Below are 21,852 nucleotides of genomic sequence, written 5' to 3'. Positions count from 1 at the left end.
CCTCTTCCCCCGTGAGGAGGGACTGCACAAGGCCCACTGCAGTGACGGTAATAATCCCTCCTCAAACGTTGGTCACATGCTTTTGCAATTCAAAACCATGAAATGTTTGCAGAGCTCAGAAAGAACATACAAGATAAAACATGGCACAGCAATATACCTGTCAAAGAAATATAGTGTATGCAGACAAGACTGAGAACTACAGTGGTGGAAAAAGGCTTTTGGACACCTCACGCATTTGTGATGTACTGTATCGCACTAAATCTACAAGTGCAGTTTATTTTAGTGTGGTCCACAACATTGACCCACGTGCTGCACTGTTCTGTGCAGCTCAGAACTGAAGGTTTCAGCAGGATCACAACGTCCCTTGCAACAGAGGACAAGAACAAGAACTACAAGACTACCAGATTCCAAGACTTCCTCTGTGTTTGCCAACATTCAGGGAATGCCTGTCGTCCAATCAAAATGCTTGACCGGAACGACCTGTAGTACAAGAATGATAAATAAGTCGTTATGGCGCATGTTTGGTATTTTTCTGTTTGCTTGGGGGAATTGGGACCTGTAGGACGTATTTTATTGGTGTTTTTATACAAACAGCCCTAACATAATATAACATAATATAATATAACATAATATAATATAATATAATATAATATAATATAATATAATATAATATAATATAATATAATAAATTGATCCTGGATAACAGGTCATTTAGCTGTGCATGCAATAAAAAAGTGCAATTTGAATTCACAAGAAGCCACAAGTGGCTGCTTTAATATCCTGCAGTTCTGTTTTTATTGATTTATTGAATTTAATGTATTACAGCGTCTTGCAGTTCATGCACATGAAATAAAATAACACCTTTTAAACAGTTTTTAAATCCAGTGCAGCTGTTTTACAACATGCTAGAAATAATAAGCACTGCATGCAATAATACGTTTAGTTTACTACAGCTAATGCTATAATGTGGCGCTAATTGCCGCTTTCAGTCCGGCTCGAGTTGTCCGTCGTCACATTTTCAATAGTGTTTGTGTTTGTTGTGCACACAAACAGCGATGCATTCCTTCCATGTTCTGGCTGTCCTCTCCCACACTCTCCAATCCTCAGCGTCATAAAATAACAGCGAAATCTTGTCGGGCATGAGGAGCCAGAACAAGCAATGTCCAGTTTAAAAAAAACAGGAAAAAAAGGAATGTGACCCCCTGGAAACATTCAGCTCAGATATCGCAACAGCTGTATTCATCTTCACTCAGAATGTGTTGTGCGTCGTTGCTGTTTGAAGTGCGAAGCCAGTCAGTCTGAGCAGGTCGCAGTAATTACAGAGCGGCTCACAGCGCCGGGCCGGTGAGGTCGGAGGAGAGCCGCCCGCGATTGGCGTCTCACAGTGAGTGTTTGGAGTTGAGCACGTGAGCAGAAGCCCAGAGGCCGTCGGCCACTGGGGGACTGAAGGCCTCGACTGCGTTGCTTTGCACGCTTCTGATTTCTGGGCTTCTGGGTGCTGCAACCGCGCAGTGTGCCTCCGACACTAAATTCCTGAAACCATGCACAAGATTTACGTGGAAGGTTGTTGTTTCATTGGAAGAAACTAAAGTTGGAAAAGTCGTTTTCTGAGCGCCACCATAAAGAAGGAAGATTTACGTCCACTCGATGGTTTGCGTTTGGTTGCCTGTCAGTTGTCCATGTTGCCGTCCTGCTGTGTGACGGAGGAGCTGCTGCTACTGCTGCCGTTGCTGCTGCTGCTGCTGCTCCACAGCTGCCTCCTCGCTATGCGTTGATAAAACGCCGCTGCTGCGATGCCAAACATGAGGTCAGCGTGTGGGAAAGCATGTCAGTCCATGTCTGAGAGCCTGTTCGGGGTCACGACCCCGGACTGGAATATATTCCTGTGACAAGCAGCGTCATAAATCACTGTTAGATCAATACAACACAGTTTGTCCTGGCTTAGTGGATGTTCAGTGTGCAGTAAAACAGCTCGTGCTTGTGCAGCCCAACTTAGAGAAGCTTCAGAGGACTTCATATCTCTTGAGTCCTTCTCTCTCCCTTTCTCTGTTGATTTGCTACACTGGAAGACAAAAGGATCCACCTCAGTGTGAGAAATCAAACTAAATGCCTGAACTGTGGGGTTTCATCAGAATCAGAAACAGTGTTTGTGTGATTCTAATCCGAGTTTCTCTGGATAATGAAGTGGTAGACATGAGGGCAACACAGTGACTGGTTAAACCAATCTGATTGGTCCGTTTGATTCAAGATGGTCAACTACAACAAAAACTGCTCAGTTTTCTCTGGGCTTCCACAGATGGATTTAGCAGGAAGCAGGAACATGCTTCGCCCAATCACAACCTTGTGCAAGAAAGGTTAAATTTAACTGTCAGAAGAAAAGGATGCCTCTTGCAGTCCACCAGCAGGGTAGTTCACGTTAAGACCAGGAGCAGGTCCGGACTCAGGATGAAAGGGGGACGTCAGTCAGCACCTTCGCCAGGTCACGCCCACATGCTCAAAATACCAAACATCCTGAGAGCCGATCAGATACCTGGCCGGATCGTCCCGGAGACGCTGGGATCTGCCGTTCCAACCAGGCATCGACCACCGGCAGGCGGCCGCTCGGCCGCCGGGTTTTCTTTTTTTTTTTGTCAGCGGCTCCGGTATCGAGCGCTAGAAGGGCACAAAGAGCTTCTTATCTGTCAGTGGAGGGCGCTGCCAAATACCAGCGGTGCCACGTTGATTGAGTTGCTAATGAAAGGCCAGCATGTAGAACAGGTGGTCATCGTCCCGGGAGACCCTCCCCACTTCCCCGCAGCAGATGCACATCTCATATCGTGTGTAGCTACTGTTGCATTCATGTCACAAAAACAAACAAAAAACGACTTGCGCTTGAGTTCTGGACTAGAGCTCTGGACCGTTAGCGTTTCGCTTCTTCAAATTAGTCTCGTGAAGAAATCTGCAGGAACCCGTTCCAGCTTCATTTTACAACTGAAGGGATGAAAAGATTCCATTTCCAAAGTATTTTTTATGTAAATCAAACCAAGTTACATTTTTGTCTTCAATTAAAACTGAACTTGAAACTAAATGTTTATATAAAGTCACTGTACTTGTTTTTTTTTGTTGTTTTTTTTGAAAGTCAAAGCCCACAGCAGCGCCGCGTATTTGTTCCATCGCTCACCTTTTTTCCCCTCCACCTTTCAGTGAAAGCAGCAGCAGCAGCAGCAGCAGCAGCAGCAGCAGCTCAGACGCCTCGATCGATCACAGACAGCGATTTCGTCTCGGTGCGAAGTCCCCGCCTGTGGTGGGGCTGGATGTTTGGCAGGTTGCTGCAATGACAGGGTGATAAATGATGGTTATTACTGGGGAGAAAAAACTGCTCCAAAAGACTGCAAATTCATTCATATATATATATATATATATATATATATATATATATATATATGTATATATATATATATATATATATATATATATATATATATATATATATATATATATACATATATACATATATATACACATATATATTTATTTTCTCTCTCTCTCTCTCTCTCAGGAGACTATTGAGTCTGTTAGGATTTGTCATGTCAGGTACCTGGATAACTGTCTAGACCTTCAGTCTGATTTAGTCACAACTAAATAATTCTAATTTAATAGATTCTGGTTTTATATGTCCAAGGCTTGAAGCAGCAACAGCAGACATCCACAGCTGCTGTTTTCACTGAATAACCGCAGTGATGCAGGAAGGTTACAGGTTCAATCTCCCAGCCAGCCGCTGTGCCTCTGTTAAATTTGCACGTTTGCTGGAACGTCTCACTTCTTCAACTCACCAATAAATAAAAATGATCAGTTGGTCTAAAGCAGAAAAACTGCTCAAATTATTTTCTTTTTCTTTTAATTCTGAATCCCTCTCTGCAACCAAATTAATTTGGCAGCAGCTTTTGTGACGTGCTGATTGTGGAATTGCTCTTTCCGTCAGAATAATAATAATAATAAAAAAAAAAAATAGGCTCACAATTTTCCTCTCTAGTGATTTAATTCACAGGTTGCCATGGGCACATGATAATGAAGGTGAGCCTGCGCTCGCTCTGACGGCGCCCAAAGTGCAACATTAGCATGACTCTGATGTGGCAACATGAAAGCGAGACGGCGGTGCTGGCTGGGCTGAAGCAGAGACACTCGCAGGGTCCACACACACACACACACACACACACACACACACAGGAGGCTGGCAGAGGACGACGCCTCGCTTTGACCATGCGGTGGTCACCATGGAGACCGACCACCTCAACACAACGACTTCTATTGCTCTCCGCATGGCGCGCGGCGTGAAGGCCAAACTGTCTCAGCGGAGCTTCAGGGAGAGAAAAATGAAAAGTCTTTGGCTCTTTGCGGCCGGCCACGGTCTCAGGATGAAGGACGTGATTTCATGCGTGAAGCGGATGTCGCACTGAACCAGCAGCAAACCTGCTGCGTGCGGCCGCACACACACACACACACACACACACGCAGCCCATCACAGTCACACCCACCTTGAACATAATTTCATGCACACTCACCACCTGCAGATGAATCAATAATTCAAACCTAAAGTTTCTCGGCCTGTTTCTGCTGTTTTTTCTTTCTTTCTTTTTTTTTTTTTTTATCACATATTCCTTTTGTTTGGTTTCTCTCCCGGGAGCAACAGCAGCGCCAGGCCCGAGAATTTCACTCGGGTTTATTCATTTTCCTTCCCTGCGAATCCACGTCGCCTAACCTGCCAAAGCCATGACAAGTTTTATTTAGATTTTGTTCCTTTTTTTGAAAGCATGTAACAATTGGCATGTGCCTCCTGGATTAAAGGTTGTGAAGACGACTTTCAAGTAGTTCAACAGTCAGTCAATTAAAGATTAAGAGGTGGACATTGTCATAGAAGTGAGAGCTCCAAGCTACTAACATACAAAAGAAAAGGAGGAAGAAGCTACCAGCGACGGTGGCTGCTACAGAGTTTAGCACCACTTGCAACTTAAAACGCAGCGTTAGAACATTTGGGGGGGAGAGCCAGTGAAGGCCGGTGCTGGATGTATGTTGCTGGCTAGTCCAGTTGCCCTACATCAAACCCTTCTACCTCAAGATGACCTGGATGACTGAGAACCTTCACAGGCATGTTCACAGTGCATGAAACTGTGCAGCCTCTCGCAGTCAAACTCCTGCCCTCCCTCAGCTGTGGAACGCGGCCCAGTATCATGTAAAAACCTGCCGACAAACCAACAGAAACTCCAAGAGGCCCGTCGGCGTCAAGCATGCAGACAAAGGAGAGGCTGCGGAGGAGTTCAGCAGCGCAGCGACGTTCATCATGCGCTGTTGCTTGTTCCCAAACGACCGACATTTGCATCTTAAAGGACCACCAGTGTAACTGCAGCTGGTTGTGATGCAAACAGCCACAGTGGCTGGAGGAGGTCCTGAGCAGGTATCAGTGCACTATGGGGCCTCCTGCCGTGATTGCGAGGAATGATCTGATCACCGAGGTTACTTCCTCTCCTTGTTCTCACCCAGTACGTCCGATCTTTTCGCCACTCGTCGGCTTCGTGTACCTGCACGTTTCCCTGCAGGTGTTTTTCTCATGATAAAAAAAAAAAAAAGCTCCTGGTGTGCAGGTAAGCAGTCCGACAAAAGCTCCTTTCAACCTTTCTTATTCGAGGAGGAAATGGTCTCTTTGCCCTGGAGCTGTTTGCTGAGACATTCCTTCAGCCGGTTACTTCCTGCCGAGTTTCATCCAGGAACGACAAGCCAACCAACCAGTGTGATGAAAGCAAATCAAATATCTCAAACCCAGGTTCTGTTTGGACCAACACGTCCGGACCAACAGGTCCAGAGGCTGGTCCAGGCTCCAGTGAAAACCACCGTTGCTTGCTGATCCGACGGCTGCAAGGTGAGGTGCCACAGGTTGCGTAATGGATCGCGGCAGCCTGATTTATCTGAAGGTTTTTTTCACGAGGGCTCTGCCCATCCTTAATATTCCTGGCAGAGGACTGACAGCAGCGGATCCACCCTTGGAAAAGAATTGGTGTTGATGGAGTTTCTTCCATATGTGGCCTGAATACGACCTGGGAGCGGCCCGGCCCGACCCAGCCTGGCCTGGTTTGAATTGACCCGGCAAAGTGGTCCTGGAGATCCCATCAATCAGCGTGAAACAGACTGAAGGTCCTTGGGCTGCTGCGAGAAAGTTTCCTTTCCCAGCAAAACTCATGAAGAAAGGGACAAGTGTTTCCTTGCTGCGGGTGAACATGTGTAGTTTCAAGTGTGAGTCAGCGTCCAAAAAAAAAAGAAAGAAAAAATTTTAGTAGGTTTTTAAACAGCGGGTGAATTTCACGGTCAGAGAGCAGATCCACACTGGAAAACCCTCTGGACTGAATAAGGAAAGCACAAAGGGAAAACAAGGGCTGGGAGGGGGAAATCCAACCAAAGCCTGGTAACCAACCAAAACAGTTTGCGGATGAAAAACTTCACGGCGGCTTGTAGTTTTGAGCGGAATGAAAGGCGGTTTCATTTTGAAACAGCGTGTCGCTGCCAGGGAGGCCGTGTTAATGTTCAATTGGTGACGATTAGAGGTCATGACAGATGGTTTGGTTTGGTGTGTGTGAGTGCGTGTGTGTGTGTTGGTGGGGTGGGAGACTCACTCAGTCACCTCACTGTCAAAGGGATCAAACCACTTTGGTTTTTACATCATTAGGAGAACATCCATCCAAAGTGTGCAACGTCACTGTGAGGCCGGAGTAAAACATCTGGTCAGAGAGAGAGAGAGAGGGGGGGAGAGAGAGAGAGAGAGAGAGAGAGAGAGAAAGAGAGAGAAGGAGAGAGAGGGAGAGAGAGCGATTGAGGGACATTGTTGGGTCATCTTCTTCTGCAGGCTCCTGCTGGGTCACTCACTCATCTTCTTTAATGATCTTTCAATGTTTCCCCCCATTGGAAGATGGTCTGCCTCAGTTTGTACAGTAGAGAAAGTTTCATTCAGTCTTCAGTGTCTTCTTCTTTCCAGCCCTAATGATGTTTACAGTGTTGATAATGTCACACTTAAAGGCCACTGACAGTCGAGGCCCGTGGCCTTTTGTTTTCTCACTGGAAGGGGACGAAACAAAAACCCAAACAGACTTTCCTTTTACACTCTGTCACACTGTGTTACCTGTGTTTACAATATATGTTTTTTTTCCCCGTCCATTTTCATTTCAACTTCAGAAGCTCAAAAGGAACTTGGACGTGTTGGCTGTAGAGCCAAACTGGAGAGAGAAGTCACTGTCAGGATCCAAACCAGGATTTAGAGCACGGCACCAGGGTTTAAGTGCTGTGGAGGCTGATGAGTCAACGGCAGGCAGGTGTGCTGACTGATGGAAGTGGAAACAGGTGTGGCCGAGCTGGATGCTGGAGCCATGCCGACACCCACACACACACACACACACACGCACACAGAAATGTTCTCTCATAAAAGACAACCATATCAACACAGAGAACAATTCCAGGGGGCATGGAGGTGCAGCTACTGTGACAGTAGCTGCCAGTGTCAGGAAAACCTCTAAATATGGCTAAAAGGTTTTGAGGCTCTCATGAGGTGGTTTTTCAGACGTATCCATACAGAGGTATATCGCAAAAGTGTCATGGAAATACTTTTTTTCACATTTTGCACGTGACCAGTTCACTGACCAGTGAAAATGGCGCCTTATGTTTAGACAGAGGAAGGAGACGGAACATTTTTGTCTCCTGATGATCACAGCGGCAACCGCAGTAGTGACAACTAAATTGGCTGCTCCAAAATGCAAAATGTTTTGTAGCTCCATCCTCCTCAAAGTGTGGCTTCGCGGGACGAGACTTTACGAGCATTACGGCTTATGTGCTTCACATCATTCAGTAGAAACACCTGCAAATCGCAGTTGTACTTTGTCGAATTTTTTAAAAAGATCGCTTTTATTTTGGAAAAAACTGTAGTGGAAACACAGCTACTTTTAAGTCTTAAGCCTTTCTTTTTTTTTGTTGCATAAATGCACAACTATATTCAAATATAGAAAAGTTTTGAACAATGGAAAGAGTCGACTGAGACGCGGTTGAACGCGTGCGTTTCTCAGACCCAACATCATTCAGTCCTGACGGCTTTTCCTTCTCACCAAAACACTATTAGGGATTAATGTATAAACACTGGCCCGTGATGCTTGTGTGATGTGCGCCAAGGGTCTATTGTGGGGACGGCTCACTGATTCATCCAAAAGTACCGACAGCTCCAGCGTGTTCTCTCAGCAACTCTGACAGCATCGCTCAGCTCCCAAACACATTGTAATTGGATGCAGGTTTTGGCAAGGCGAGGCGCAGAGACACGCAGGACCCACAGAGCTGAGGTTTTTTTTTCCCCCCATAATGTTTATTTTCTGAACATATCCGAGCACGTCGAGTGTGTGTATGTGTGTGAAAACTCTGCCGTCGCTCAGTAAAATGAGTCAGCAGCAGCAGCAGCAGCAGCAGCAGCAGCACGGGCGAACTCAGACTCGACCCGCAGAGGAACAGCCGTCACAGGAGTCCATCGCCAGCTGTCGTCATTCAGGGGCGTCGTGCAGCGAGGACAGTGTGAGAGCAGCGAGGGTGCAACCCCGGGTGTCGGAGCCGCATGACTTCCACACAGCAGCAGGAAGAGGAAGAGGAAGAGGAGGAGGAAAGACACCGACGTCAACGAAAAGGTGGAAATTAGGAGGGCGCTTCCTCCCTGAGGGTTTTAATACGTGGGAAAACTAATTTAACTAAAAATAATAATAATGATGATAATAATGCAAATAAAAAAATATGATGACGCATGGGCCCTCAGTGCTGATCTGGTCGACTCAGCTGGGAGAGTTTAGATGCCAGTTGTGTAGCTTCACCTGCTTTTGAAGAAGTAAATAAAAGTCATTGATAACAAAACAAAATGTTTTTGATTGAAACTTTCAGCCCCTGTCTAATTGGCCATCATCAAGTGGTGGAGATTAAAATGGAATTAAAAAAAATAATAATCCAAGAGTTAAATCATGCATTTCTGTTTCCATTTTGGGATCCTGGATGTTAAACTGGTGCAAACACGATTTTTTTTTTCTTTGATGTCTTTGATGCTTTCCAGCTCATTTGTTTGTTTATTTATATATTTATTTATTTATTTATTGTGACCGCACTCATCAAAGGCACAAAAGGTTGTGCGTCTGTTTCTCTGAGGTCTAATTGAACAGTTGCCCTCTTTTTGTTTCTATTGTGCAATAAAGTTTCCACTATTTTGTCACGTCCGCAGATTGAATGAATATGATGATGTGGGTGACATCCTGGGGGTGACTTCATAGCTGGTGTAGAGAGTGGGAGGGTGGGTGTGTGGGAGAGGAAGGGAGGATCCCGTCCAGCCAGAAACAACAACACAAGTTGTCTGAGTCAGAAGTGGCCGTTGGCAGGATTAGTTCCCACCCTGAGTTCAAGATAAACCCACCGCGCTGGCATCCTGCTGGTGCACCAGGCTGGTTGACCTGGTCTCCGTGGAAACACACACACACACACACACACACACACACACACACACACACACTCACTTTTCAATTTTTTCAAAATAAAATTGTTCAGACTCAGATCATAAATAAAACAGAAGTAATTTAAAGGAAGTTAACTACTCTTTCTGTGCCGCCTGGTACCGAATGATCCACGGCCCGGTATCGGTCCACGGCCCAGGGATTGGGGACCACTGCTGTAAATCACTTTAATGCATGTTTGACCGGGTCTGGCTCCCTGTCACCAAACAGGAAGTGAACGGAAGTCCAGAGGAAGCAGCGTGATGTTGATGATGGCTTCAGCAGGAAACACCCATGGTCTGGCCAGTTTGGCAGCGCAGCAGTAACCAGCCAATAAAAAAAGAGGGTTTTTTTTCTGTTTTTTTTTCAGTCAAGTTGTAAAGTTTGACACTGTGGACACAGAGCAGAAAAGTTTGACTCTGAGGAGCGAGGATTTAATGAGAAAAACTCTATCTATCTCTCTCTACCGCACACACACACACACGTGTGCGCGCGCACACACACACACACACACACACACACACACACACACACACACACACAGTCACCGCTGCAGCTGCTGACAGAGGCAGAATGAGTGGTGGTTGTTATTAGCTGGGCTGGTTGTGTAATGGCTTTCTGTTGGGGCGTCGTAGCTTCAGCTACGGCCGCAGTGGGACGGCGGCGGCGATCATGTGATCGGCCTTTTGACGCGGTCAGCACAAGACGAGTGGAGTGGACCGGCGCTGCTCCTGAGCCGGGTGGAAGAAGAAGTGATGTAAAGCGGTGTTGAGAACAGGAAAGAGGACAGAAACACTGGCCCCGCCCCTTTCTAACAGTCACACAGGGAGCCTTTGAAGCGCTCGACATTACTGCTGTAAATCTTCTTCTGTTTGGTTCGTGTGAGAAGTCGACACACCAGAAAAGACTGCAGGAAGTCAGCCGGTGGAACCGGTCGGTGTTCAACTCGCAACGGACAAGACACAACATGTGAAGCAGCGCCGCTGTTCGCCACGCGGGGTTCCTTCAGAGAGACCGAAGAAGGCCGAGCCACCGTCGCATCAGGGGATCAGTTTCAGTCTCTCGCTTTGAAATGTCACCTGAGTCATACAGTAGTTGAAGTACTATTATTATATTTCAATCCTGATTATGGCTGTTTGGGTGGCTAGCGATTCCATTCCATCTCCGAGTCTTGAGCTCACGACTTGATTCAAAATCAATTCTGGATTCAAACAATTCTCAGGTCAAATGATTCAAAAATTATATAATTAGACAAATGATGACATCCAAACAGAATACAGTTTGTATCACATCCATCCATCCATCCATCCATCTTCTATACCCACTCCCTCCTGCACTCTGGGTCTTGGGGGTCTGCTGGAGCCTCTCCCAGCTGTCAGAGGGTGAAGGCAGGGTGACACCCTGGACGAGTCGCCAGTTCATCGCAGGACCACACAAAGACAACAACCATTCGCACTCATGCACATTCCTATGGTCAATTTCATTCATTTATTCATTCATTCATCTTCTATACCCGCTTATTCCTATTCAGGGTCACGGGGTATGGTCAATTTAGACTCCACAAATTCACTTCACATGTTTTTTTTGGACTTCATGAGGAAGCCGGAGTACTGGGAAAGAACCCACTCAGACACAGGGAGTTGTTTGCAGCAACTTAACTAACTTAACTATATAACATGGAGGAATCCTGTGAGGGTGGAAACGTTGATAAAAATCGACTTTCAATGTGTGTGAATGGGTCAGTGGGGGGGAAGAAAGCTTCTTGACGGAACAACGCAGAGTTATTTTCCTTCTCTGTGTCTCTTTCACAGCGCTGGTGCGGCACCAGGACGTCCCAGCTGAGCATTGACGGATTCTGATTGGTTCGACCGCTTGAGGTGTGAAAGCTGCACGGCTTCCTGCAGCAGCGCAGCGACTCGCTGACGTCACTTCTCCCAACACAAACGCAGCTCTGTACCTCCCAGAAAGTCGCTGTCAGGAGGTGTGACGCACACTTAAGTGAATCATATAAACGACCCACCGGGACGATATAGTTGGCTTTCTTTTTAATGCATCTATATATGTATGTGAGTGTGCGTGTGTGTATATAATCAGAGCCAGCCCTCCACTGAATGAAATCACCACTCAAACACGGCTGCATGGATCATTTTCCCAAAGTTTGCCACTCCACTTTCCAGCGGCGGCCAAGGGGAGACCCCAGATGGCCGGCCGCGGAGAACAGAGGCGTATTGAGAATCTCCAAGTGGGTCGCCTCTTTATTTTTCTCCCAGAGGCCGATGTCTCGCTCTGCAATTTTATTCAATTACGCAGTGTTTACCTTTCTCACCGTGTCAACACTGATGTAGAGCGACGGCGACGGGGAGAAATGAACTCACCTGTTCCACAGCGAGCGCCTTTGTTATTGTGTCAGTGGCATGAATATGAAAAAAGGGCACAGGAACACGTTTGTGTTTTTTTCTTCTTTTTTTTCTTCTTTTTGCAGCTCGGTCGCTCCCCTCGGCTTCTCCTCGCCCATTTTGATGCGAGAAAAGTGGAAGGAAATCAAAGCCATTTCCTTCTCTCTGGCCGCTGCGGCTTGTTGCTCCCTGGGGTGAGACTGGCAGTAAAACTCGGCAGGTCTGGGAAGTGTGTGCAGCGCCGCAACGCTGCCAAGCACAACACAGGAAACCCACCGGTCCGAGGCGGCGGCCACAGGTCCGGACGGACGGACGGACGGACGGAGCCAGAGGAAGGCGCTCCGAGCTTCCTCCTTCACCTCCGCCCTCCGGGGTCGTCCGTTTGCTTGAGTTGAAAGCCGTTGCATCGCCCCCTGCAGACAAGGGAAAAGTTTCCCTCCGAGCGCCAACGAGCAACTTTCTGAGGCCGCTGACAGTCGCTGCTGCTGCTGCTGCTGCAGCACTCGCGATCTGGAGATGACGCCTTTCTTTTCTAATTTAAATGCTAATGGGTTTGAGGGCTGCAGCTCTTCTCTCTCTGTGTCTCTCTCTTTCTCTCCCTCTTTCTCTCTCTCTCTGCTATCTGCTGGCAGCACAAGGTGAGCACCTGCCTGCAGAATCCGGAGCACCGTCCGGACTCGTTGTGGTGCAACAAGGCTGTTTCAGTTTTGGTCTGAAGGCTTTCTTGGATGCGTGCAAACACACAAATATGTGGGTGTGTGTGAGTGTGTGTGTGTATGTGTGTGTCTCCGTGTCTGTGTGTGTGTGTGTGTGTGTGTGTGTGTGTGTGTGTGTGTGTGTGTGTTATGCTCATTATGCTCAGATGCCTGCCGATGAGGTGGTCGTAGCCAGCGAGAAAACAAAGGGAACGCTGTGATTCAAAGTCCCCTTTTTTCTATCTCTGTCTCTCTCTCTGCGAGAGCGCCAACTTCTGTCCTGAATCTGCCTGTAATCAGATTCCTCTCAGATCTGCTTTCGCGGCTGCTTTGAAAGAGGCGGTGAAAACAGATCGATAAAAGGGAACATCGGCAGCAGATCCAGCTCCTCCTCCTCCAGGATGGAACCCCGAGACCTCACGCAGTTTTCAGACAAAGCGAGGCGGGTCGATGTCACAGGATTGTGGGCCACAGTCATCGAATGCTGGAGCAACACCTGGCGTGCGACTTGGGCCCCATAGGCAGAGACCCACACAGAGCGGCGTTCACACCTCACGGCTGAAGCAGGCGGCTCCTCTGCGAGAACGTTCAGACAAACTTCTCAATGCCGCTACGTCGATGGAGGCCCTCGGAATCCTGCACCGCCGATCCTGCAGATTCCTATCGCACGGTGTTTTGGTTCAGGCCCGGCGAGGAGCCACAAGTCGGTCTGCACAATGTACACAATCAACTTGAGTTTCCATCAAGCGAGAGGAGCCGGGGATGGGCAGATTGGGATTGTTTTTTCGCTGGTGGTTGCGTTGTGCTAATGTGCACATGTGCTCCTTGAAGGAGGGGTGGAAGGGAGGAGGGGGGCATATAGGGGTCCAGGGGCCAGTGTGGTCACTGCTGGTGAGTGAAACATTACGGTTTGATGGTCCCACTTGTGCAGACTTACTACACACACGTTAAAACTCAGGGGCTCCCTGCAGGAACCTCAGGAGCCTCCGCTGAGCAAACTGTGGACGGCGTTAAACGATGAATAAAACCCACAATCATGGTGTTTTTGTTGTATTATTTTTTGTTTGATCGTAATCCAGCCAATGGAGATCTGGATGTTTTCCAGGAGTGGCTACTTTGGAAGAGGCCAAATGTAGAGAATAAAGCCATGTGACAACTTATTATTACGCTCTTGTTTTCTTCATTTTCCTGGAAAACAAAATCTTCTCTGAAAAAATAACTCATTCTATAAAGAGAAACACAATCTGTTATTGTGTTTCTGAATGACATTTTCTTCAGGCTGTTCCTACTGCAGCTAGAGGCCTCGGAGACGCCGCCGCTCCAAGTTGAGCCGCTGGGCTCCTCGTTCGACCCCGCAAGGCCACCACGTAAACTTCGGCAAACTTTGAAGTGGGATTAATTGAGTACACATAATTCAAAAAGCTCCACATTGAGCAAGAAGGACAGATAGCGCAGGTGTGAGGGCCGACGCTGAATGGGAGGCGATTAAAAATGGGAGAAAATGTTTAATTTTCTCGATGAGCTTTAGAAAATCTTGGCAGGCCGTGACTGGGCGGCGCTGAGGCGTCCAATCAGTTCTTTGAATAGGGGCGAAAATGAAGCACTTTAATCACCATTTCTCCACGCTCCATCAAATGAATGACTTTTTTTTTTTTTTTTCAAATCAGTGGGCTACGTAGCTAAGATAAGCATTTTCAATTTGCACCCCAACAGCCACTTTCACTCTTTGAAAATTGGCTCGACGGGTCAAATAATCGGGGGAATTAACTCGACGAGGTGACGCGATGAACTTGTGTGAAAGTTTTTCTCTCATGTGGAAGTGGTTAGCACGCGGGGACGTACACGCGGCTTTTGAAAAGGAAGTGGCATGTGGATGTGTAGAAACAGATGAAGACAAATCCTGCAGGACGGCTTCCCTCCAACCCTGGTGTGCGGGTGACAGATGGCGGCTCGCTGCCATGGCATTTCCAAACTGACGCCATGGGGAGACTTTCACATGTTTTAGTTGTCACTGTTAACCAGCCACGCCACAAGAGTCAAATCTTAATGTGAAGTCAAACTTAACTGACTAATTAATTGATAATTTAATAAAATGTCTTTTGTTTTATTTTGTAATTTTACTTTTTTCAACATATGTGTATATTTTTTTATATACATTTTATTTTAAAAAAATATAAGCAGTGCAAAGTGCGAATTAATGAATCAATTATTTTTCTTTTGCTATTTTTCTACATTATTGTATCGTTGTTGTTGTTGTAACAACTGCAAATATTATTTTAGAATTTATATATATATATATTTAAAATTGTGCTTGATTACAATATGTTTTCAGCCGGAAATCGTCCCTATGACGGCAGTATTACTAACAAATTAAGAGTGGCCATGATAATCTGTGAGGTCTGTGCTGAATGAGGTTGATCGTGCTGACTGACTGGCTGGCTGGCTGGCTGGTTGGCTCGATGGGCGGCTCGACTCGGCGCTGCCCGCCCTGTGGGTGTGTTTTAACTGTGTCTTAACTCTGCATCCACCTGCTAGCGCCACCCACCCTCCTCCCTCCCTCCCGCCCTCCCCTCCACTCAGTCAGTCAGTCAGGAGCGCACAAGTTTCTCCGAGCTGCCCTCGCTGGTCGCTACGTTCTTGGAGCTCGCGCCGCGCCTGCTCAGGGACCTCCGGCTGCTGCTTCCTATGGCTGTGTGGATTGTGTTCGCCAGTGTCCTTATCGCCTCGCGCCGGGGCGCAAGAAAAAGAAGAATCTAGAGAAACACTGATCTCCTTTTACCTTTATTTTTATTTGTTGTCAAGTGGCGGTTTTCTCTCTTTTTGTTTTCTTTCTTTTTTTCCCTCCCCTCAGCCGCGCGCCGTTCGCTCCTCGGCAGATCCGGAGCCTGAGCCGCGCAGTACGCACAGGTACCCGGCGCTCCTCCCGAACACGGACTGTCCAGACGCAGCAGGATTTTTTTTTTTTTTTTTTTTTTTTTATCCCTAATTAATTTTTTTTGGGGGGTGGCCCATCTTTCTCGTGTAATAATTTATTGATTTCAACTTGGAGGCGACAGTGTCAGATCTGTTTGGAATTGCTTTGGTGAATGACCCGCACGCTTTGGGTCTGAAGTTACATCCGGAGAGCCTGAACAATAAGGTGAGAACACAGTAGTAGTAGTTGTTGTTGTTGTTGCAAATGCTGCTTCTTCATATTTATTAGCAGATTAAGGTCAATTTACCTGCGTGATTAAATTATGCTATTGAAGATTCTGCTTTGTGGAGACTGCGTAGTGAGTTGATTTTCTCTGAGGGTTTGATTCCTTTTTACTGCTTCGGTTTCAAACCTTTCTGACGTTCACCGTCACTGCTGTTTGTATTAATGTTTTTATTTTATTTTATTATTATTATTATTATTATTATTATTATTATTATTATTATTATTATTTTTAACGCAATTCAGATTATCGTGCGCTCCAATACCACACCAGACTGTTTATAGTTCTGTCGCCCATGTGTGGCCAAAGCTGCCGGTCTGCTGCACGCAGATCCCCGCGTGCGTAAATCATGTGCGGAGCAACAACAACGACGGCTGGAAGCTTTTAAAAATCCCCTCATTCTTCCCTCTGTGGAAAGAAGAAAGTTTTCTGTTTGTGTTGCTGTCGCTCTTTCACAGGTGCTGGGGGGAGGGGGGGTACAAAAAATACTGGCAATCGGGTCCAGCCCCTCAGTGAGGTGCCTGGTTTGCATGGCCACTTGCCCTCTGACTAAACTCATCGAGGGCCGCAGTGTGTTCAGAATCATATATCGGCTGCCTGCATTTGTCCAAGCTGCACGTGGTGGTCGATAACTTGTAGACCAGGAGGAGGATAAGCAGAGGTGGAGACGGAGAGTATTTTTTAATCCATTAGCGGTTTTAATTTCACCGCACGTGACAGAACTTTGTGCCGCGGAGGAAGGCTTGACATGAGCCGGTGTCCGTCTGTGGCCGGCGCCTTGTTTGATTTCACCTGCTTGTGTGAAGGACTCAGAATAAACAACAAATTGTCTGCAAACAGGCCGAGGTTTAAACAGCTGCTTCCGCTCTGACTGTAAATGCGGCCGCAGCCGGCCGGTCTGCAGCCGGCCTGCGTGGAGGCTGCTGAGGTGAAGAGCGGCCGCTCTGACCACGGAGGGTCGTGACGGGGACGAGGACGAGACCTTTTGTCTTGACCGTCTCCAGGCCATCAGGAGGGAGGGAGGTGAGGCGCTACGTGCAGCGGCCTTCTCCTACTTGATTTGTGACTCTTTGAGGTGGCAAATCACTCATTAACCTGCGAGCATGCAGGAGACCACCGCTGGCTGCATTGTGTGGAGGTCGTCAGGCTGCTGCGCCAGGCGTCTCAGCCTGTGGCCATCGCTCCGTTAATGTTTGATTTCAGGCCGCGGCGATTACAAGTATTTAGCAGCGGGGGAAGAAGGAGGAGGAGGAGGAGGAGGTGGGGGAGGAGGAGGTGGTGCGACCCGGTGGCCCATGAGCCCCTAATTACAGAGCGGCACCAGGGTCCGTAGTGTCAGGAGGCAGGAATGTGTTTGGGTTGCATGGAGGAGGAGGAGTAGGAGGAGGAGGATGAAGACTGTTCTCCCTCACTGAGTCACCGCGATCCTTCCATCAGTCTGTCGCTCACAAACAAACATAATCTTTACCAAATGGAAGCGTGCGCGCCAGGCCAAAGGGTTTGGCTCCTTAAATCTGCACTCATCACTTCTGCTCCGTCTGCATCTGCAGCTCCGCCCGCTGCTGGGCTCTCCTGGGAGCCAGACGTGTCACCTGCAACGATCCTCTGTCACTGTGTTGAGTTGACGACTCGTCTCTGTTTCTTTGTCTCCACAGACCCTGTTTTCCTTATCTTTTGTTTTAGTTTTTTGTTGCATTATTATTTTTCCCTAATCGAATCGTCCTGCTGAGCGACTGGAGGTGTGGCAGCCATGCAGCTGGACGCTCTGTGGATGCTCCACGCCCTCCTGGCTCTGTGCAGCGTGGCCTCTGGCAACATCCCGGTGACGAGCAGTAACGAGCCGATGGCCGCACCCCGAGTCTTCATCTCCTTCAAAGGTAGGAACCTCATCCTCATCCTCATCCTCATCCTCATCCTGCTGTCTTTAATTTGATCGTGCTCGTCATGGCAGCGTCCTTGCCGCCGCCGCCCCCCAGTTGAGACATTGCTCAGCCAATGGCACCACGGCTGGGTGTCGAGGCGCTGGGTGGTTTTCTCTTGTGTTGAGCCAGACGCTGCCGTGAACAACCCTGTACGATCGCCGCAATCTCACACTGTTTATTAGAAACACAGCAAAAGAGGGAGGGGACAAATTGTGCATCTCTTGTTTCCTCCTCCTCATCGCGTGCGCGGGATTATTATTGTTGTTTTGTTCTTGTTGTGGGTTTTAAGTTGTGGCACGCAGCGTCTTGATCCTCGCTTATCTTTATTATCCCCAGATTGCAGCCGCAAAGGGAGGCGGGATAATAGGGAGCAATGTAATAACTCTCTGGTCATTATGTGATTATTCCCAAGTGATGCAGACGTGTTCTTTTGTTGAATTGGGGGGTGGGGGGGTGGGGAGGTGCTGGGGGGTTGGTAGCGCGTGTGTGTGTGTGTGTGTGTGTGTTGAGCAGCTGTGCAGATGAGGTGCGGCGGGTCGGCGGGGCTCCGAGGGCGGCCGCGCAGCGAGAGCCGCCGCATTACAGAGAGCAAATTGCCAGGATCAGCCGAGCGGAGCGCCGTCCCCCCGGCCGTCCTGCTGCCCAGATCAAGCCTTTGATTAGCATCCTGGAAGAAAAAAAGAAGCGGCGGGCTGCTGCGACGGGCCCTGTTTGCTTTGCTTCCCAATTCCCAGCAGCTCGCTGGTACAAGTTGACTTAATTAAGTGGAGCCGGCGCAGTCCGTTGTTCAAGGCGTTTTTCCCGCTTTAATCAAGTGGGATTTAACGGCTGAGTGGACTCACATCCAGGGACTCAGCGTTTTGAATTTACGCACTTTTCTTTTCTTTTCTTTTTCTTTTTCTCTTTTTTCTTTAATCTGCCAACGCGTTCTTTCCTTCGACGCTGCTCCGCGGCTGCTTTTCGCAGAGGTGCATCTTTGCACAAAATGTATGTTTTTTGAAAGCACTGAGGGGGAAAAAAATAAATAAATTAAAGGGACCTCCTGCCTCCTCCCGCTTACCTGCGAGTGTTTGCTCCTCCAGTCGATATGAATTTCACAGTCTGCTGCCGCCGCCTCCCTCGGAGGAGTCCTCTCTCCACTCAATATTATGGCTCTCTCTCACCCTAATTGCTTTTCGAGAGGCCCGTCCTCCTCACCTTGTCGAATCCACGCTGCAACTTTCTAATGGAACGCAACACGGTGACAAGCGGTGGGACACTGTGCAGGCCTTTTCATTTTGACAGGGCTGGTATAAAGAATGCGTTAATTGTCACTTCACCTGGTCTGGAGTTATCGATCATTAAGGTGCCGCGTTGAATGAACAGAAATTGTGGCCATAAAGTCAAAAAGAGGCGTCTGACGGCCAACACGTGCTTTAAAAACCAAATGAGTCGGTAGCCGCACTTCTCAGCAGCGACCTCCGCCTGGGAGGCCCACACGTCTTCCCCATTACAGCAGGCCGAGTAAATCATGGAGCCCTAATTGCTCCGTTTTTTTTCTGGCCTTCATCCTGTGCGCCCTAATCTTTTTACGAGCGCCGGGGAAAACCTCGTGTGGCGTGAGAGAGCCTGACAACACGCAGCGCAGCCAAGAGACACATTTCTATACCGTTGAGAGTTTTAAGAGGGAAGAAAAATAAAACCTGGGCGCTGAACTTTGTCCAGGCTTATCGGCTCTTTCCTGCCCGTGAGCCAGAGGGGTGGAGGGTGGGGGGGCAGAGTCGTGCCGGCCATCAGGAAACATTGAATCCCCACCACTTTAAATTCACCAACCCTGAATTTAAAGCCAATCGAGTGTGACGACAGGTGGCGCGAGCTTCCGCCTTGTTAGCATCGCTGCTGGTGTACCAACCAATCAACCAGTCAGGCAGAGATAAATCAGATCCAATCGACTGATGTCAATATCCACAGGGCCGTGTCGGGAGGCGAAGAGCCTTTTCACACAAGCAGTTGCGAGGTGCGCCAGGCCGCGTGTGTGTGCGCACACACATCAATCGTGCACCTTAAATGGATTTTTGGATAAATGATTGACTGGAATCCAACCGCAAGATGTGAAACTGCACGTTGCATTCTCAGCCTGAGTAATTGTTTAAAAAGTGGAATTTCATTTAAAGAGGAGGCGTGAAAAAGAGCCACGCCCGCCCGGCAGGTTTTCTTTTTTTTTTTCTTTTTTTTTTTATGAGTCTGAGTCTCGTCGGATGAGAGACCCCGCAAGCATGAAAAATGAAACAACACCTCGGAGTGAACTGAGCTGCCGGGTCAGGAGGCGGCGAGATAAATTTTCACTTTGAGACGTCGCGCCGACGTGATCTACCGCCGAGGGCGAGAGGTGAAGTGAGAATTCCTGCCCCGCACGCCCTCCAACTGGTGTTAATGAAACCTGAAGCCCTGACAGCATCCATATTATGGTCTATCAGCACAAAGGAAAAGTCCATAAGACCGCGCAGGATTATGGCATGCACACGCACGCACGCACACGCACGCACACGCACGCACACACACACACACGCACTCCTCCCACCATACAAGGCCAAATCCACAGGGGCGACAGCAGAATGTGGGTCAGCTGTGTCTCCGCCGCTGCAGGTGGGCAGCCAGCGGAAGCTGCTCCGGCTCCTCGTTGTTCCAGATAGTTCTGATCTGCGTCACCCTCCTGAACAGCAGGAGCAGCGTTCTGACCACTCAGCACCGTCAGAGACTCTATCTTGTATCTCTGTGTCTTGCGCGTGTGTGTGTGTGTGTGTGTGTGTGTGTGTGTGTGTGTGTGTGAGAGAGTGAGAGAGAGAGAGGGAGAGAGAGAGTGTTTGCGTGGGCAGAGAGGGTCAGAAACTCCCTTCTGGGGTTAAGTGGCTTCTCCTTCTTCTTCTTCTTCTTCTTCTTCTTAGTTTTTCTTTGTTTTGGCTCTTAGCTAAAAGAGGGCTGACACTCGGCTGAGGAATGAGTGTGAATGAGCCGTGTCGTGAAAGCAGGTGGGGGAGAGAGAGAGTTGGTTAATATGAGAGACGGCCAGTTTGCTCTCTCTCACTCTCTCTCTCCCTCTCTCTCTCTCTCTCTCTCTCTCTCTCTGTCTCTCACTCTTCTTTCTTTTTACTGCGGCCCAACACGTCTGCTGGTCAATGTTTAAACCGTCATTACTGGCGGCCCTGCTCGCCGCCGCAGCACTAACCCTCCCGTTAGAGCTATTCGCCCCCCCCGCTCCTCTCTTATCGCCGCTGCGCTGCGTCTGACACGATGTGTTGTTCAGGCTGGGTTGAGCTGCACACCAAATCCTGCGGTTCTGTGTTTTATCACCGCAGTGTCGCAGCGAAAGCCACCTTTTGCTTTTTAGTTCGTTTTTTTGTCAGTGAAAGTTTTGCGCTTTGCCTCCACTGTCTCTCTTTCACTCTCTCTCTCTTTTCCCACCACCATGTGTGATATGAGGTGAGCCTCAGGCATGACGACACACCCCGGTATTTAGCTGTAATTATGTGGAAACCCACGTGTCAAAGCCTGATGACAAAAAAAACAAACAAAACAGAAACGGCGCCACAGTAGCTGTGATATTGACGCCGGGTCGTGTCTGATCGCAGCTTCTCCATGGTTGAACTGGAAACTCTGCCCTGACTGACAAAACCTGTGTTTTTGTGATGTGGAAATGACAAAGTGCACGTTACAAGACAAATGAATAAAGCAGAAAACCGTGGTGGCGGTGGTGGTGTGAGGCCTCGTGTCTCAGAAACGGCGCTAATCCGCCTCGGCTGGTGCACGTGACGCCAGCGCTGGAGGTGCGCGCTCTTTATCTCTTATCTGTTGGAGCTGACAGTCGCTTCCCGGATGATATCAAATGAAACGTTTGACATATTTATGTCTGTGTGTTTTGCACTGTAACCTAAGTGTGTTATAACCTACAAGTCTTCACTTGTTAGCCCATGAAACAGGTTTGAAGTTGTGGAGTTATTTTTTTAGACCTTATCTTAAAATGTGTTTTCTGAGTCAAATATATCTATATAAAAAAAACTTTTGTGGTTTGTTTATCTCAAACCCATTGGGGGGGCTTTTATTGATTTGTCCATCAGATGTGCAATCTGCGGTCTTCTCTA

The 21,852-nt window shown here is 48.1% G+C and overlaps 1 protein-coding gene across 3 annotated transcripts in view; it reads left to right on the top strand.

The window, feature by feature from the left end:
- Positions 1-15,191: 15,191 nt before the first annotated feature.
- LOC142902617 (semaphorin-3F-like) overlaps positions 15,192-21,852 on the top strand; it is a 52,766-nt gene continuing 46,105 nt past the window's right edge. The window contains exons 1-2 of one of the 3 annotated variants that reach the window (XM_076047840.1): positions 15,192-15,754; positions 17,468-17,689. In XM_076047840.1, the coding sequence (XP_075903955.1) occupies positions 17,563-17,689 (127 nt within the window). In that variant the 5' untranslated portion in view covers positions 15,192-15,754; positions 17,468-17,562. The remainder of the gene's footprint in view (positions 15,755-17,467; positions 17,690-21,852) is intronic. The other 2 variants (XM_076047839.1, XM_076047838.1) reach the window with 2 other exon arrangements.

The sequence above is a fragment of the Nelusetta ayraudi genome, unplaced genomic scaffold (assembly GCF_046127955.1).
Source record: "Nelusetta ayraudi isolate G7.1 ecotype Tasmania unplaced genomic scaffold, CSIRO-AGI_Nayr_v1 ptg000096l, whole genome shotgun sequence".
Classification (NCBI taxonomy): Eukaryota; Metazoa; Chordata; class Actinopteri; order Tetraodontiformes; family Monacanthidae; genus Nelusetta; species Nelusetta ayraudi.
Note: the sequence above shows the minus strand (reverse complement) of the source record. Positions and strands in the feature narration are given on the sequence as shown.